The following is a 13,334-nucleotide window of genomic DNA, read 5'->3' as shown; positions in this document are numbered from 1 at the left end:
TTAGTGTGACTACCTGGGATTATTCCAGTATTAAATGAATACCATTGTTGAGGGGGCAGCAGGGACACACAGAAGGTTGTATCCCCTGTTTATGAGAACCCCCCCACCCCAGGATGGCAAAACAGTCCTCCAAGGAGGCACTTGTGACAACTGACAAGGAGTAGGCGGGCCCTGTGTACAGGTGCAGGTGTAGCAAGGCCAGAAGTGTGCATATGTCCGGACAATGGGAGCTTGTCAGTTTCACAGGTGATGCTCTCCATCTGCCTTGGCTGCCTTGTTTTTCTCAATGAGATATTGTTTTCTTTCCACACACACACAGCACTGGCGTGGTCCTCATCACCTGGGAGCCAGGTGTCCGTGGCATTTCCTTGGTGTTTACTCACACCATCTAAGACATCGTCACATCTAAGACACGCTGTGACTTTTTCCAGATTAGGAAACTGCTTTATCGATGGTGCCATTTATCACCAGAAGGACTCAACTTTGGAACTAGATGAAAATGTAGTTTGCAGCAAATTTCAGGGAATAGCATAAGTCACTCCAGGTTCAAGGCAAAATTTATAAATGCTGCTGACATTTTCTGAGAGGGGAGGCATTTTCTTAGAGAAGGGAGGCAGGTCTCTGGGATTCCAGTATGCCCTTTGCAATCTCAGGGTTTTGGCCACCTAAGGTTGCTCACGTAGGTCTGCCTTCATAAGTGCATTTTTCATTCCCAAATGATCACACCCGTGGAGCTCAATTGATTGGGATAATAATGGCTCACTGCCAGGCTACTGCCCGAAAGCCTGCAGAATCCCTGTTTACCAGAGACCCCAAGGCTAGAAGTTGGGGACTCATGCCTTATGCAGAAGCAGTCATGAGGCAGAGCTGGGTTTGAGGGCTCAGGTGAGAGGGCTGGTGCAACAGCCCTCACTGGCGTATAGCTTTGCAGCAAAAACTGACGGCGCTCTCCCCTCTTGCTTTATCTTTCAGTTAATGACCAGCCACAGCGTCCCCACTGTGAGCTCCGGCCACTTCCTCCACGGGCTCCCGAGCCTCACGCAGGCTCTGTGGTGTCGGCTGAGGTAACATGGCTTGTTGGCCTCAGCTGAGGTTGCTGCTGTGGAAGAATCTCACTTTCAGAAGAAGACAAACAGTAAGCCTGGGTTTCTCTGGGGGTCCTCCCATGCTTTTCTTCCTGATTTTGAGTTGGGAGGGGAAGAGGGGGGAAAGGGAGTCTTCTTCATTTTCTCAAAGTGATTGAATGGCCCCGGTGGACACGGGACTGTGTGTAGGGTCCTGATCGAGCCCCGTCGCTTATTATAGGGGGCAGATTGGCAACCAGGCAGAAATGATAGCTTTGCTTTGTGCTAGTACCCAGGCCTGAGTTCTGACCTCCGGAATCTGGCACAGAATTGCCCCTTTGCCATCTTCCTCTTAACTTTTGCTGCAGCCCTGGGGGCCACCTGGCTCTCCAAGAGCATCTAATGGTTTCTGGGCAGTGGAAATGAAGTGAGTTCGTGGCCCAGCTCTTAGAGATCAAAGGCTGGATCTGTTAGTGTCAGTGTGGACTCTTTCCTGTCAGCTTTGACTGCAAGCCTGGAGGAATATAAAACTGAGATTTGTTTTATGTCTGTGGAGGGTTCTAAGCCATTCACTTCTGGATGGGACGGTGATCCTTTCAGTAATCCCGAGAAGGCCATCTTTAACTCTCAGGTGAATGGTGTTTTTCCGTGAGAAGATAAAGGCTATAAGGCCCAGTGATGTCTCTGAAGTTCCGACATCAGCTCTTGGCTTCTCCCTCTCTGAACACTCCTAGAGATCCCGTCCAGTCTCCTGGGTTTAGCTGCAGCTCTCTGTAGTAGGCTTCTAAATGTCTGTTTCCTTCCCTGCCTTTTTTCCTGAATTCTAAACCTACATCCCCATTTGGCTGTCCTCATGAAGCTTAACACATCTGCAGCTGAAATGCTCATCTTTCTTAGACTCAAAGAGCTATGAGGGATCTTGGATATAACTTAATTCAGTGTTTCTGAAACTAGACTAATGCTTGGCCGGCCCTTCTTTAAAAGAACAAAAATGTCAAGGTCCTCCTCTGTTCACTAAATTTATTTTTTTATTATAATGTTACTTAAATATGAACGTATGATGTTACTTAAATATGAACTTAAATATGAATGTGAAACTAGATATAAACCCCTTATTCTTACAGGCCATAAGACCCATACAAACTTAAAAATTAAATGCAAACAAAATTGCAAAACCAGTACTGTTAATGTAGTAAGGCAGCTGACACTGTTTAGCTGAAGCCGTATTATAGGTAACAATGTGACTATGGTAGTGAATGCTTATTTGTTTGAGTTTGGACAGTCTATATTACTATGTGCTAATGATTCAATTTTCCAGTCATTTTTTCCAGTGACCTTCATTTGATATCATTTGGCTTTCATTTGGTCCAATCTCATCATTCACAAGTTGCGTTTGCATCTGTGCCTTTCTTATTGGTCTGCTACAAATATAGGTGCTAACACAGTCACAAACACAAATATAAACTTAGGCTTGAAATCTTGTGCCAGAACTTGGTTATAAAGTAGGCATTCAGAAAAATCCAGATATGTTTATTCACATTTGCTTAGATGAACATTGAAATGAAAACACAAAAATTTTAAATCCTGACATAGAACTCATATATAATCCCTCATGGATATGTGTGTATATGTGTGACTCTAGAGTCGGTTCTCTAAACCACTATGTCAGATTGCTCTTCAGTGGTATTATTAGTTTTTCTATCTTCAGTCTTGAAGTTTCTAACCTCTTTCTTCCTTTGCCCCTGCCTCCCATGGCTCTGCCCAGGTCCTGGTGTTCCAAAGACCTATATGTTCACCTCCTAATCTCATTTCTTAGCTACTGGGTGGTCCAGGTCCCCTGCCTCTTCTCATCATGGTGGCAGCAGCCCACGTGATGGGCAACTGTCTCTGCTGTGCTGTGTCCATTAGCCGGTGAGTAGGGGAAAGAACTATATCATCTTACTGATGCAAGGTCTCGAGGGCAGTCCAACCCAAACCTGTCATTTTACAGATAAGAACACTGAGGCACAAAGCAGGGAAGGGATTTCCTCAAGGTCAACCAAGAATCCGGAGCACAGTGTCCTGGAACAGGATTTGGGATTGGGCCATCCAGGCGGGGCCAGTCTCTACTAGTCTTGCTGCTTCTTGCTCAATGTTGCTTATCAGTTTAAAAAGCATTACGAGTAGAGAGATAGGCGGGCTTAGTCAAAGGCAATTTTTGGCCTTGCGGTGGAGTTCTTGTTGAAAGAGTAAGAAGGAGACAGTATCCTGACACAAAAGGGCTTTTCTGGGTGTTACACCTACTGCCTGTTAGCTTGTCCTCCCTTCCTGATTTCGACAGGAAATCTATTTTGCCAAACCAGAAACAAAGGGTGGTTTATTTCAGGTTGCACATGCTTAGGTTGTCACAGCTGGAAAGATCTGACCTGCTTCTTGTACAGCTGATGGGATTGGGGTTTGGGGTAGGGGACAGGGGTCCAGAGTGGGTGGGTCACGGAAGTAGCACCAGAACCAATTTCCTGGTGGCCCTACAGGCACAGGCCCTTTTTTTTAGCAGGCTTTGACTTATCTGCATGAAAGATTTAATGCCCATGGATCTCAAGTGCTGGCTGTAGCCACTTCCCAATCCACCTGGCTTGGATCTCTAGATATATTGTTCTATAGACAGTGGAACCTGTTTGGGGTTTTGGTACCACTTTGTTAGCTCACATAGTTAGAACAAGCTCTGCCCAGTAGGCAGGGGAAGAAGTTAGCAGCTCCAAATTGTTCTTGCCCACAGTGTATGGAAAACCATTGCTTGATTTCCTCCTTCTGAGATCCTGGATGTATACACTTGGCCCCAGAGCCTGGCACCGGGGATATGCTTAATAAGTATTTGCTGAACAGTGGGTAAATGCATTAAATGGGCCATTAGTTTACAGGTCTCAAAGAGGCTCCCCTGCTATAGGGGCCTTGTGTGCAGGGAGATGGGAAGAAAGATGTAAAAGCTGGGTGCTGAACAGTAAACCCCGAGCAACCTTCCTGAAAGACGGCCGTTTGCCCTTTCACTCTGTGTCCTTGTTTGCTAACGAATCCTGGGGACCTCTCTCTTGTGCTCCCATTATGCAGACTTATGGGGACCATCAGCCAGGGGTAGATTTCCGCTGTTCCTGTTGGGCAAAGAATACATTGAAATTGAGTTGCATAAGTTGGGTGCAAAGCTCAGTTTGGGTCCAAAGTAACGGTTAACTTGTGTGGGTGGCAGTCACTGAGCACAAACAGGGCTTGGGACAGGAAGGGCGAGGGGCTTCAGAGTTCTCTGGGTCCTCATCTGGTTTTAGGCCGAGCCAGAGGCCAAGGTCCCCATGGAACAGATGGGACAGATTACGGCCGTATGGCCTCTCCTTTTTGCCTTTGCCATTAATTTTCTCATTTAGATCTGTTTAGCTGTGTGTCTGGGAAAATAGATAATTCTAATTTCTGCATATATCAATATTAAGAGTATCAATATTTGGGGATTGTTTAATGACAAGGAATAAGCTATCAAATAAATAAAAATTAAGACTCCTCATTTAAGAGCCGCTAGAGAATTTTATAGCATAGACGCAAACTTTCTGCACCTCCTCCCGGCTTCCAATTTCACCTGATACATTTCTTTCCTGTCCTTAGTCCTGGCCTGGCGTTGCTGGTTCAAATCCAGATAAGAATTCTAATTATTATCTAATTCTAATTCAATTCTAATTCCAGCTTGGCCACTATATGTCTCAATGGCTCAGGGAAACTCATTTTTCCTGAGTTTTAGTTTCCACTTCTTTGGAATGAGGAAAGTTAGAACAAATAGCCATTTATTGTTTCCTTTGGATAGATATTTATTGAACATCTACTGCACGTAAGATAGTGTGCTGGGTATACAGGCAGGATCCCTGCCCTCATAGAGCTTACAGTTCAGTGAGGGAAGCAGATATGAAGCACATTATCACATAAGTAGAAATCTCATAACAAACTCTGATAAGTGCTATGAAGGAAAAAAACCAAACTGTCCTACTGTGTTAGGTACTACCAGGCTGAGGATAGGGAGTTAACTTAGAATAGAAGGTCATGACATTTAAGCTGAGAGCCTTGAAGTTCGAGCAGCAGTTAGCCAGGGGAAAATCGGGAGCTCAGCCGTCAGGCCACTGGATTCCAGGCAGAGAGACAGAGGGTGTGAAGGCCACGGGCCTAACGCACGTCCTGGAGTCAAAGAACAGGAAAGCCAGTGGCACTGAAGGAAGACTGGCTGGGGGTGAGTTGGGAGTCAGCAGGGGCAGATCATGCAGCCATGGAGCTGAGCAAGGGCAGCTGAATTTTATTTTATGTGCAGAAGGAGTCCCTGAGGTAGATAGCTCATGATGACGAGGGTCAGATGGTGTGGTCCTTGGCACTGAGGGGACTTGAAGGACGATAGCCCAAGGAGACAATTATAATCATTACATACATACATACCATTTTGTGCTCTGTTTTCCTCTTTCATTTAACATCATTTGGCATATATGTTTCCAAATAATTTACGTATTTATAATAATGATTCTTGATGTGTAGGCTGTGTTTTGTACTTTTGAAAGTTCTTTTGTATCCGTTATCTTCTTGATTTTCACAGCAATTCTGAGAGGTATGCATTACAATTTCTGTTGCACAGGTGAAGAAAGTGTTATAAGTTAGTAAATTAGTAAGAGGAGGGGCTGGATCTTTTGGGCCCAAATCTGCCATGGGATAATGCCGCTGACATTCCTGGTAGCGTTACAGTAATCCATCAATGCAGTTTTTATTTTGTAACTTCACACCCTATTGCCAACATTCAGATGTTTCCCGTGTTTGCTGTTATACATAAACTACTATAAAGACTTTATACATACAGCCTTTTCTTATTTTTATATTATTTCCTTAGGCCAAAATCTCAGAAGTACGATTCCTAGGTCCAAGGAAATGGCCCTTGACATATATGATCAGATGTCCTTCCGAAGGATCAAACCAATTTAAAAATCCACCATCACCACATGAGGCTTTACAGTTCTGGGAGGGCAGGCGTGGTTTTCAGATTTCTTTTTCCCTCCAGCATTTCTCTGATTTGATCTTTAAGATTTCACTTTAATTTTTCCAGATTTAATTGAGGTATATATCGATAAGTATTTTTCATCGTGATGCTGATATAGCCTAGAGTGTGCTATTGCTTTGATGAACATCCTGTTAACTGGGAAAATTCATTGTCTCCCATTTTACTTTTTTAACCTCTCAGACTAGTCTCTCATATTTTCGTCTATTTCTTTTCCCCATTGAATCGTATTACCTTATCAAGTTCTAAAAGTAGCCTAGCACTATTTTAATGTCCCAAGGACACTGGGTAATGTCTAGAGATATTGTTTGGCAGGTACAGTCCTGGCCAGGGGTGGTTGGTACTGTTGGTTCTGGCGGGCGGAGGCCAGGGATGGGGGAAACATTCTTCCATTCACAGGAGGGCTCCTTACAACGCTTATCTGGCCCCAAATGTCAATAGTGCTGTTGAGAGAAACCCTGCTCTAGAAACACTCGCTCATATGATCCCCATGTTGTTGCTGAGGAATAACGAGGTGGAAAGTCCCCAGAGCAGCTCAGTGTAGCAATTTACTGAAACATCAGAATTTTTGTTTTAATACCCAACCTAAAAGAAGGCTTCTGAGTTTCTAACTTTGGTAAGAAGCATCTTTTGAACACGGTGTTCCTCTCCATCTCCTCTGCCTCGTGGTGGGGGCAGGTGTGGAGGGAGGTGGGTAGGTATCCTCAGACTAAGATTTAGAAGAGTTTTCTAGTTTTCTATAGGAGTGTGTAGCAGTAAAGCATCAGTCTTATTTCCAAGCTATTAGGTTGGCCAAAAAGTTCGTTTGGCTTTTCCATCTGGTATGGAAGACCCAAACGAACTTTTTGGCCAACCCAAATATTTATGAGGGCCTATTCTGAACGAAAAGTGCTAAGAGATGGGGGAGAAATCTGATTTTGGCAATGGGTGGAGCCAGAATGGCATTCCTGGCAGAAGTCAAATTGGGTTTCTAGAGGGAGGCTATTAGGAAAAGAAGTACCTAGAACAGCCCCCTGAGTTTGGAAGGCAAATTCTATGTTCAATGACAGAAATAATTTAGAGGTTCAGAGTAAAAGTGCACGGAGAGAATTGTGTGTCACGAGTTCTCTGGTTTGAGTGCTGGCTCTTGGAGATGGTCTCTTCATTCAGTCATACATGTTAGTATCCCAGCTCAGCATGGCTTATAAAGATCAGGATCTAGATACTCCGGTAATGGGGCAGGGGGTAAGGAGACTGGGGTGCATAGTGGCTAAGAACACACCCTTGAGTTGGACTGGCTTTGAATTCTGGCTCTGCCGTTTACCAGGCTTGTATCTTTGGGCAATTTATTTACTCTTTCAGCCTCAGTTCCCTCATCTGTGAACTGGGTATTATAATAGTGCTAATGGGGTTATTTGAAGGTTAAATGAGTTCATCTATGTTAAGTACTTAGAACACTGATACATGGTAAGACCTATTTAAGTGTTAGCTGTCATTATGGTTGTCAATCTTTTCCTTACCTCTTTCCCTAATCTGCTTACACGCACTGGCTTCAGCTGCTAAAAATGAGTTGTAAGATTTTCTTCATGCTCTTTGCTATCAATGCCATGGGAAAGATCCATTCTTTTTTTTTTTTCAATCAATCAACATATTTCGAGCATCTGCTCCCCTATTGGATCCTAGATGTGGGGCTACAGAGATGTCCAGGGACGTAAACTTTGATTCATTGGGTCAGATCAGTGCCCTGGAGGGCTGGTGAGTGCCAGACTCCTCTTAAGTGGCCATCTTGTAAGGTATATATCTCAAACATGGCTCTGTGAGAGGCAGGATGATTGTTGCAAAAGCACGTCAGGGTCAGTAGATCTGGGTTCAAACGCTCGCGCACTCTTTTACCAGGCTATGTATGGCTCATAACCTGCCCCAATCTTACTTTCTTCACTATCTAATGATACCAGCTACCTCACAAAGTTCTTGTGAAAATATTAGAGATGAGTTATATAAATCCCTGGTACACAGTAGGTGCTCAGGATTGGCTGTAACTATCATAAACCTATAGACCATGAGCTCATTTTACCTCTGTGGAACCTGTTGGTATTTTTTGACTGTGCCACCTAGTGGGGTCATTTCCTCCCTGGGCCACATGAGTTGGGCAAAACTAGCTGCTAATCTCAACCCTGCCACTGACTTTCTCTGTGACTTACCCTTCCTTGAGCTTTAGCCTTGCCACATATAAAATACAGACAATAATGGTTCCTACATCTTAGGGTTGTTTGCAGGCTTAAATGAAATAATCCATATATAATGTGCCTGCTACACACTTGACTCTAAAAAAGTAAATGGTAGCTACTATTTATCGCAAAAGTACACATAGTAGCTTCAGAGCTTCAAGGTTGATGGCTATCTTACTCATACTCTTCATTAATTTTGGTTTTGTTGGTTTTTTTTTTTTTACTTCATTATTCTTTTCTGAATTTATTCACAGTTAAACCGTTTTTTGGAAGTTTTACTCCCGTCTGTTAATATTTGTGAGTGATTTTATTTAGCTGTAAGCTTGGAATGCATACAATTTTGTGTTCCACTTTTTCCACTTAATATTATATGGTTAACAGTGTCTGTGTTTCATAAACCCTGTTGTAGTGACTGCATAATGTATTGTTGAGTAGATGTGCCATATTTCATTATTTCTCTATTGCTGTACAATTAAGTTGTTTGCAATATTTTGCAATTACAGTGTTTGAATGAATGAGTAACAGTGTATAGCGCTTTTTGACATTTTAAACTTAGTTCTGTGGGATGAATTTCTAGGAATATTGTTTGGTCAAGGGGAATAAACATATCTTTTGAATACATATGGCCAAGTTGCTTTCCCAAAGGGCTCAACTGACTTACGTTTCCATCTTTATTATTTTGTAAACTTCAGTTCATTCTCTCACTCAACACACATTCTTAAAGCCCTTATCATGCGGCAGGCTCAGTGAGAAGAAAGGGACACTGGAGGAGGAGCCCCTGCTATGCCCAGTGCTGGTAGAGGCTCAGGGTACTTGGGGAGCCCAAGGAGGGACTTGCAGCTCAGCTGGTAGAGGAGGCTGAATGTCATTTGAAAGCTTGGAGATTTCACTGTGTGTTGCCTCTTTGGGATTATTTACAGAAATATTTAGCAAGACCAGCCCCATCTTTGGTCTCGGAGACCCCATTGACAGCATGCTTTCTTCCAAAGGACCCATTTGTCTTTTTTTTTTCCTGGTGTGCTATCTAGAGCAAACTGTTCTTCATAGTTATATGGTAACAGTGGTTTTTTGTTTGTTTGTTCTACTAGAGAAGTAATACGTGCTCATTATGGAAAATTTAGAAAACACAGGAAGGTGTTTAAAAAAAATCACCCATGTTCTTATCATCCAAGGACATCCACTGTCCTCATCCATGTATTTCCTTCTAAAAAGAAGATTTAAAAAAGAGTTTAATGTGGAACCATATCAAAGGTCTTTGGAATGTAAAATACCAGAAATCCAATGACAAATAATAAACAAAAGCTAAAACCAATCTGAAGCAGGAAGGTTAAATTAATTATGATCTATTCACAGCATGGAGTATCAAGTGGCCATTACAATCCATATTTTAAGAGAGTATTTTGTCATGGAAAACACTCCCAGTATGATGTTCAATGAAAAAGCAAAATACAAAATTATATATGCTGTATAATCTCAATTTTGTAGAGAAAAATTTATTATTTATGTATGAATAGGAAAAAAAGACAAAAAATATTAATGGAGAACCATTGTTAGCTTAATTTACTAGGGATTATCTCCAGGAAGTAGGATTAATGGTGATTTATGTTTATTTTTTTCTACTTTTCTGTATATATTTTTTAATTTCAAAATTTCTACAATAAAAATATATGGACTTGGGGATCAAAAAAAATTCTGTTTAAATAAAAGGAGGCATTTCATATCAGTGTTCTCTTGGCTCTGAAGCCACAGTTGTAGTTACTCTCAACCACAAGGGCCCGTGACTATTCAGAGCTCTTTGGTGTTCATCCTAATTAGAACATCTGAGTCCAGAACTGAAAGGAATGAAAGAGGTGAGGCTTCAGGCCATGGAACTAGTTGTCCAAACACCATAGGTTCAGTTAGATTATGTCTCATGATTTCCATCCTGTCCCTGTGCTTATTTATCCCCTGGTAACTCACTGAGACAGGTTTTTCCTTTAGAGAAACCCCATTGCTTTAACTGGTGGATCACAGTTACATATGTTTAATGATCTTCTAACCCACTGGAGAAGATGGTGACCAGATCTTGATGGATGGGGAAGGACTTTGCACTCTTCCCAGATCTTTCCAGTCCTGGGGGCACACAGGTCACTATGGAACTGCATGTGAATTTCCATTGTCCTTTGGAGCCCTATTCTCAGCCCTGCAGAGGGCAACTTTGTGTGTTCCTTTAGAGCCAAGGTGGTGTGTATTTAGCACAGCAGGTTGCCCTGGCCCTCTTCTTTTAACAAATGGTCATAACATACCTGACACTATGCTAAGGCTGGAGATGCAAAGATGACTTGATCCAGTGCTTGCCTTCAGGGTACTCATATTGTAGTGAGGAAGCCAGTGATAAAAACATGATTTCAGGGGCTCAGGGAAACTGTTATGGGAGGAGGATGCATGGGTTACTCTGGGAGCACAGCAGAAGGGCTTCCAGCTCAGACTGAGATTTTAGTAAAGGAAATTGTGCCTGGTTGAATCTTGAAGGATGAGTGGAAGTGAGCCAGATGAAGCAGGGTGGGAAGCATCTTCCCTTTTGTAGGGAAAACACAGAGGTATGGAATAGTAAGTTAGAAGGTAAGAACTGCAAACAATTCAGTATTATCAAAGCTTAGAGAGTGGTAAGAGAGGCTGGAGAAGTTGATCAATTGTTTATTTATTTATTTGTTTATTTATTTTTATGGCTGCGTTGGGTCTTTGTTGCTGGGCGCGGGCTTTCTCCAGTTGTGGCGAGCGGGGGCTGCTGTTCGTTGCGGTGCACGGGCTTCTCATTGCGGTGGCTTCTCTTGTTGTGGAGCACGGGCTCTAGGTGCACGGGCTTCAGTAGTTGTGGGCTTCAGTAGTTGTGGCTCATGGGCTCTAGAGCACAGGCTCAGTAGTTGTGGTGCATGGGCTTAGTTGCTCTGCGGCATGTGGGATCTCCCCGGACCAGGGCTCGAACCCATGCCCCCTGCATTGGCAGGTGGATTCTTAACCACTGTGCCACCAGGGAAGCTCTGATCAATTGTTTAATTAACTTTTTTTGTGGATTTCCCAAAGCTCAATAGCATTAGGCTTCCATGTTGTTTTGTTTGTTTAATTCACAGTGCTCTGTCTTATTTCCCACTCAGTGTCAGCTGTTGCTGGAAGTGGCCTGGCCTCTGTTTATCTTCCTGATCCTGATCTCCGTGAGGCTGAGCTACCCACCCTATGAACAACATGAATGTGAGTATATGAGCATCCCGCCTGAGACTTACTGCTGGCAAGTGGAATCCAGGCAATGGGCATGGGCTAAATGTGACCTCTCCCAAGATGCTATCTTTAGGAAACAGTGCAAATGGCTTGGAACAGAAAAGCTAGGCTTCCAATTGTTTGATAAGGCATGAGCTCAGGAAACCATTTTCAGTCCTAGTAGATGGTGATAATAGTAATTATAATAATAGCCAACATCTGTTTCATGCATTTTCAATCATGAAAGTAAAATAACCTTACTGATAGCTCAGAAAGGGGTAATTAAAAGAGCCCGCCTGCGCGTCTGGAGCCTGTGCTCTGCAACAAGAGAGGCCACGATAGTGAGAGGCCCACGCACCACGATGAAGAGTGGCCCCCGCTCGCCGCAACTAGAGAAAGCCCTCGCACAGAAACGAAGACCCAACACAGCCAAAAATAAATAATAAAAAAAAAAACCCCCTAAGGCAATACCTTAATACCACTATCATCTGGTACCTGCCAGGCTTTTTCATATGCATTATGTCTTTATCACACAGTTGCAAATCATGGAACATACAATTTTAAGTAGCATTTGTGTAGAACATCTCAGATTGACTAATATTATTTCATTTGATTCTTATAACAACCTTGTATAATGGACTTTATAATTGCTATCATTTGCTTTAATTTCTTGATAAGTAAATTGGGGCTCAGAGAAGTGCAGGGAATTGCCCGAGGTCACATATGTATCAAGTGACAGTGATGAAATAAAGCTCAGGTCATCTGACTCCCAATCATGTGTTTGGATGACGGCCTTTTCAGTGAGCATAGAGAATACAGTAGTGGCTGAGAACACAAGCTCTAGGTGTCAGGTTACCTAGGTTTGAATCCCGGCTTCAACACAGGTATGTCACCTTGGGGCAAATGGCTTGGCTTCTCTGTACCTGGGTTTCCTCATCTCTATAAAAAGGGAATGATAAGACCTACCCCATATGGTTGTTGTGTTATCCCACAGTCACGGTCTTTCTCTCCTGGCTGGGCTTGCTGGATGGATTAATACTGCAAAAATGTCCCGGTCTAAAAGATCAGCATTTGTGGGGGAAGTTTGGCTGGGACCTCTTTTCCACGGCTCCAGTGACTTTTCCTGTCATTAACCAGCTCCACCCACATCCCACCAGCCCTATAGGTGCACAGGATACAGTTCTTCAGGGAAGAGGTAGGGCTGGGGTCACCTTTGAAAGGTGTTCTCGGTCTGGTTCCGTGTCTCTCAGGGCACGTAGTGGCAGTTGTTTACCTGCTAATTTGCTAGTACACATTATGCATATTCAAGTTTTTAAAAACCCCACGAAACCTCAAAACATTCTACCAGATGTGATTTTCTGATTTCACCAAAAAGAAAAAGAGCTTACAATGAAATAATACACACTCAGTTTGTGGGCCTGGAAGGTAACACTGCTTTCTTGTTTGGAACCTCAAAGATCGATGAACAAGTGTGTGTTGGATTTTGTATAAGCATTACCCTAAGCCCCACTGAAGTACACATTTTAGGGAAAACTCAGCTTTTTCATCTGATAAGCTATTCTTTCTCAGGAATTATCACAAGCTGACGAGACAGTGTAAGGGAAGTAGTGCAGGCCTTGGTATCAGACAGACGGGTTTGTTTGGATCCTGGCTCTGCCACTTGCTGAGGTTGTGATCTTGTGCAAGTTGTTGAATTTTGACCCAAATCTCTCTGAATCCAGACCATCAATTCTCAGAAATGTTGTGAAATTCCTATACCTATGGAAGATAGATAAGACTATC

The 13,334-nt window shown here is 43.0% G+C and overlaps 1 protein-coding gene across 1 annotated transcript in view; it reads left to right on the top strand.

The window, feature by feature from the left end:
* Positions 1-13,334, top strand: part of ABCA1 (ATP binding cassette subfamily A member 1) — a 115,988-nt gene that overhangs the window by 2,208 nt on the left and 100,446 nt on the right. Inside the window, exons 2-3 of the mRNA XM_065878535.1 lie at positions 973-1,135; positions 11,453-11,546. Of these exons, the coding sequence (XP_065734607.1) occupies positions 1,070-1,135; positions 11,453-11,546 (160 nt within the window). The 5' untranslated portion in view covers positions 973-1,069. The remainder of the gene's footprint in view (positions 1-972; positions 1,136-11,452; positions 11,547-13,334) is intronic.

This window comes from Phocoena phocoena, chromosome 6, assembly GCF_963924675.1.
Source record: "Phocoena phocoena chromosome 6, mPhoPho1.1, whole genome shotgun sequence".
NCBI lineage: Eukaryota > Metazoa > Chordata > Mammalia > Artiodactyla > Phocoenidae > Phocoena > Phocoena phocoena.
The sequence above is the reverse complement of the archived record's forward strand: the minus strand, read 5'-3'. Positions and strand labels throughout refer to the sequence as shown.